We start from the raw sequence: 3,658 nt of genomic DNA, 5'->3' as shown, positions 1-3,658 counted from the left end.
CTGTGGTGGCCTCAGCCCTCCTCTACGCTGTCGTCTGCTGGGCCCCTGGCAGTACAGTGTGGGACAGAAAGAAGCTGAATAAACTGGTGAGGAAGGCCACTTCTGTCCTGGGCTGCTCTCTGGACTCTGTGGAGGAAGTGGCTGAAAGGAAGGTGTTGTCCAAGTTCACATCCATCATGGACAACACCTTCCACCCCCTGCACCAGATTGTAGAGGAGCTGAGCAACTCCTTTAGTGACAGACTTAGACATCCTGTCTGTAAAAAGAAGCGCTACCGCAGGTCATTCATTCCGGCTGCTACCAGATTATACAATGCTGCACTATAATTGTAACCATAACTGTAACTACAACTGTAATAACTAATGTGCAATTCCATTTAATACTCTGTGCAATAATCCTGAAAGAAGGGACTTCTGCTGCTATTACACCTGAATATATGTCAATACACATGTATATAAATCACTGTGAATGTACATAAGATATTCTCTGCCTTATCTCTATTTTGTATATTCGTTTTCCCCAGTGTCCTGTCTAGCAATGTGGCAAAAAGAATTCATGTCTTAATGACAAATAGAGCTCGGCAGATTTTGCTTTCACAAGTGGAGCAATCAGCTTTCGCCATAGTGCTCCGCTTGATTTATGCATGTAAATAGCTTTATTGTGATTCCTGCAGGGAATCACAATAAATGATTTAAATTGTTTGAAAAGGGTAAAACAAACAATCAGCAAAATTCTTGTTTCTCTTTTATGGTATTTACATTGTTCCTGAACATCTGTTACCATCCACAGCTCTGAAATAATCGTCTTCATTGCCAGCGGACCTTTTACTGGTGAAGATCACTGTTCTTTCAGGCTGATTTAGTTCCTGTTCTTGTACCAGCATTGCTAAAACTCTTCTTGCAACAACCTCCACAGCCATGAATGGCACAAAATCTAAGGTGTAGGTTTTGGTCTATGCTGAATTACGACACAAGTGAGGAACTAGATCTGATCAAGGAGTGAAATTCTATAGAATTGCTTTGTGTCATTTCCTCATTTTGTGGATGATGGCATGTTTAGAAGCTCTATAAGTAGGCTGTGATTCAATGGTGAAGGCAAGCTGGTGCTGGCTGATTCAGGAAACAGATCCTTCTGCATCAGGTTGGCTGATAACATTTCTGCTAATCTTTTTTAACATTATGAGATTGAAGGTTCTTAACATGTTTGCTTTATTTTTACTTGATTTTAGTATTAAAATCTTCATCATCTCATCACCTCATCATGAAGCTGCTGGCTGTGTGTGTCCTGGTCTTCTCTGTGATGGCTCAGACCAGAGCTGACCGTGAGTATTTCTTAAGTTTTAAACTTATGTAGCGAGACTAAGACACAAAGAATCTCACTAACTCCTGTTTATGATGTCCACAGCTGAACCAGATGACAGTTCCACTGATCCAGGTCAGTGGGTCTTTTCTGTCATTGTTTTATTTCCTCAGAGTGAGGATTAGGAACCCTAACTAATCCATAGTAAATAGAACATTTATGTCTCCTTGTGTCATGTTCAGATTATGCAGTAGATTTATCTTAAAATGTATTCTCTGATGCTTGCAAACGACATGCAAACTACTGTGTCTCTGGGTTCTTTGCTTTGACTGAGAGACCATTTTAAACAAAACAAATCAAGTTGTCTTAATATTGATTGTGACAAACTAATTTAACTTTATTATTATTATTACTATGTAATCTCTTTTAATACATTAGATTTTATTTTGTGACAGAATGTCATAACCTGTCACAAAATAAAGTCAATACAAGATTAATGGAACATAAATTGTCTTTAACTGAGACTCTCCATCTTTTTGTCATCAGAAGAAGTTGACTTGGTCCAGAGATCTACTTGTCCTCACGGCTGGTTTGCAATCAACAATCGCTGCTTTCGCTATGTTTCCAGACCCATGTCTTGGACTACAGCTGAGGTGATTGTGCTTTCATTTTCTTTCACTCTCTCTTGTTTCCAAGTTCTTTATTAACAACACCCAGCTACTAATTCACCTCATCATGCTGTGTTTGGCTGTAGAGACGCTGTCTGTCCATGGGAGCAAACCTTGCATCAGTTCATGACAGGAGCGAGTACCGTCAGGTTCAGTCTCTGATAAGAAGGGCAACTCGCCGGTCTGGAAGAGCATGGATAGGAGGCTCTAACGCACAGGAGGTATTTTAACCAGTAATGTTTATATATTAAGTATTTTGTGAAACATTTGATGAAACATGTCATCTACGGAATTCTTTCTTTCAGACGAGCGTTTGGTTGTGGAGCGATGGAAGCCCTCTCCGCTATACAAACTGGTGTCCCAGAGAGCCTAATAATTGGAGAAACAATCAGCACTGTTTGCAGATGAACCATTCAGGTAAAAAAACATCACACATGACTGTGTTTTTTTTATTGGTTTAGTTTTTAGGTAAACTTTTTAGATACTATACACATAAATTTACTAGATTAAACTCATGGGCTTATATTGATTTCTGGGGGGACATAAAACGTTTCAGTATATAAACCTTTCCCATAATTATGATAGTGTGTAGAACCCTTCAGGGTTTTGTTTCTGTGATGTTGACTGATTTCTTCTCTTGATCAAAGGTGGAAAGTGCTGGGATGACCTGGACTGTTCTGTCCGTCTTCCATCTGTCTGCGCTAAGGAAGTCTGATCAGTCTGAGGTTCACAAAGATGCTTAAAACAGAATCTGGTCGAAGATCCTTGTTACGCGTTTCTGTTAACCTGCCTTTTTACAGCCTTGTGGCTATCCTAAAAGCTCTTTCTGCTTCTTTGACTTAATATAATTTCTCATTGATGGTACCCAGTGAATACAGCCACAAATAAACAGCGGGTGGTTTTCTTCTTTCTAATTAGAGCAGACTGGGTATAAAAATTATCATTTAAGACAAACTTTATTGTTTTCTTTGGCTTTGCAAAAATAAACCTTTGAAGCATAAAAATGATTGTGTGTGGTTTACTTCCCACCTGTGATTTATGAATTTTTATCTATTTTTTTATCTCACCTTTGCACACAAACAAAACATTTACAGTAATATTATGCACCTGTGTGGGTAAACGCCACTTACTTAACCTTTTTTTTTATCCCTTTCAGTAACCAAAAAAGAAAAGAAAAAAAATCACAATATCTCCTTTTAGTTCATCTTTTAAACTATTAGAAACTAGTAGTTTCAAAACCCTTTTTTAAAACTACTGTTTTGCAGTTAAACTCTGTGGTAATAGGAGGAAAGGCTTGATACTGAAGTTCTGGGGATAAGGTATATCACTCCTGGTATCTCATTTGCTCAAGGATGTGTCTGTGAAAGAGAGAGGAGAGGTGAGGACCAGAGCTGTGGTTGAAGATGGGTATACAATATTGGATGAATTGAAGGGTTTACTGTTCTGACGTGTAATACTAGTCAGGGAAAGGAAGAAGGAGGTCCAAGTATGTATCCAGATAAGGTATTACATGGAGGACCAATTCTGCCATAATTCAGAACACATACAGAAATAAAGAAAACGACTTAATAAAAATAAATACAATGCCAACAAGTAGCTAAAATATAAAATTGTGTGCCATTAAAGGCAGTAAAAATAATAAATAGAACACATTTATTCAATAGTTGATCAATTAATAAGTTACCAATGAA

General features: G+C 38.1%; 1 protein-coding gene across 1 annotated transcript; it reads left to right on the top strand.

Moving 5' to 3' along the window:
• Positions 1-1,394: 1,394 nt before the first annotated feature.
• Positions 1,395-2,840, top strand: LOC105925157 (ladderlectin-like). The gene is made up of 5 exons (XM_036129300.1): positions 1,395-1,434; positions 1,846-1,952; positions 2,054-2,188; positions 2,273-2,384; positions 2,615-2,840. Exons 1-5 carry the CDS (start codon positions 1,395-1,397, stop codon positions 2,680-2,682), a joined length of 462 nt encoding a protein of 153 aa, XP_035985193.1. The 3' UTR covers positions 2,683-2,840.
• Positions 2,841-3,658: the final 818 nt, after the last annotated feature.

The sequence above is a fragment of the Fundulus heteroclitus genome, unplaced genomic scaffold (genome assembly GCF_011125445.2).
Source record: "Fundulus heteroclitus isolate FHET01 unplaced genomic scaffold, MU-UCD_Fhet_4.1 scaffold_153, whole genome shotgun sequence".
Lineage (NCBI taxonomy): Eukaryota > Metazoa > Chordata > Actinopteri > Cyprinodontiformes > Fundulidae > Fundulus > Fundulus heteroclitus.
This window is presented reverse-complemented; position numbering and strand designations above follow the sequence as displayed.

What these genes read in the sequence shown, in the direction of transcription:
- LOC105925157 (XM_036129300.1), top strand. Translation starts at nt 1,395, where the DNA reads ATGTCCACAGCTGAACCAGATGACAGTTCCACTGATCCAG. An exon ending in GAGGCTCTAACGCACAGGAG is followed by an intron (nt 2,189 to 2,272) that starts GTATTTTAACCA and finishes TCTTTCTTTCAG; the next exon opens with ACGAGCGTTTGGTTGTGGAG. An exon ending in TTTGCAGATGAACCATTCAG is followed by an intron (nt 2,385 to 2,614) that starts GTAAAAAAACAT and finishes TCTTGATCAAAG; the next exon opens with GTGGAAAGTGCTGGGATGAC.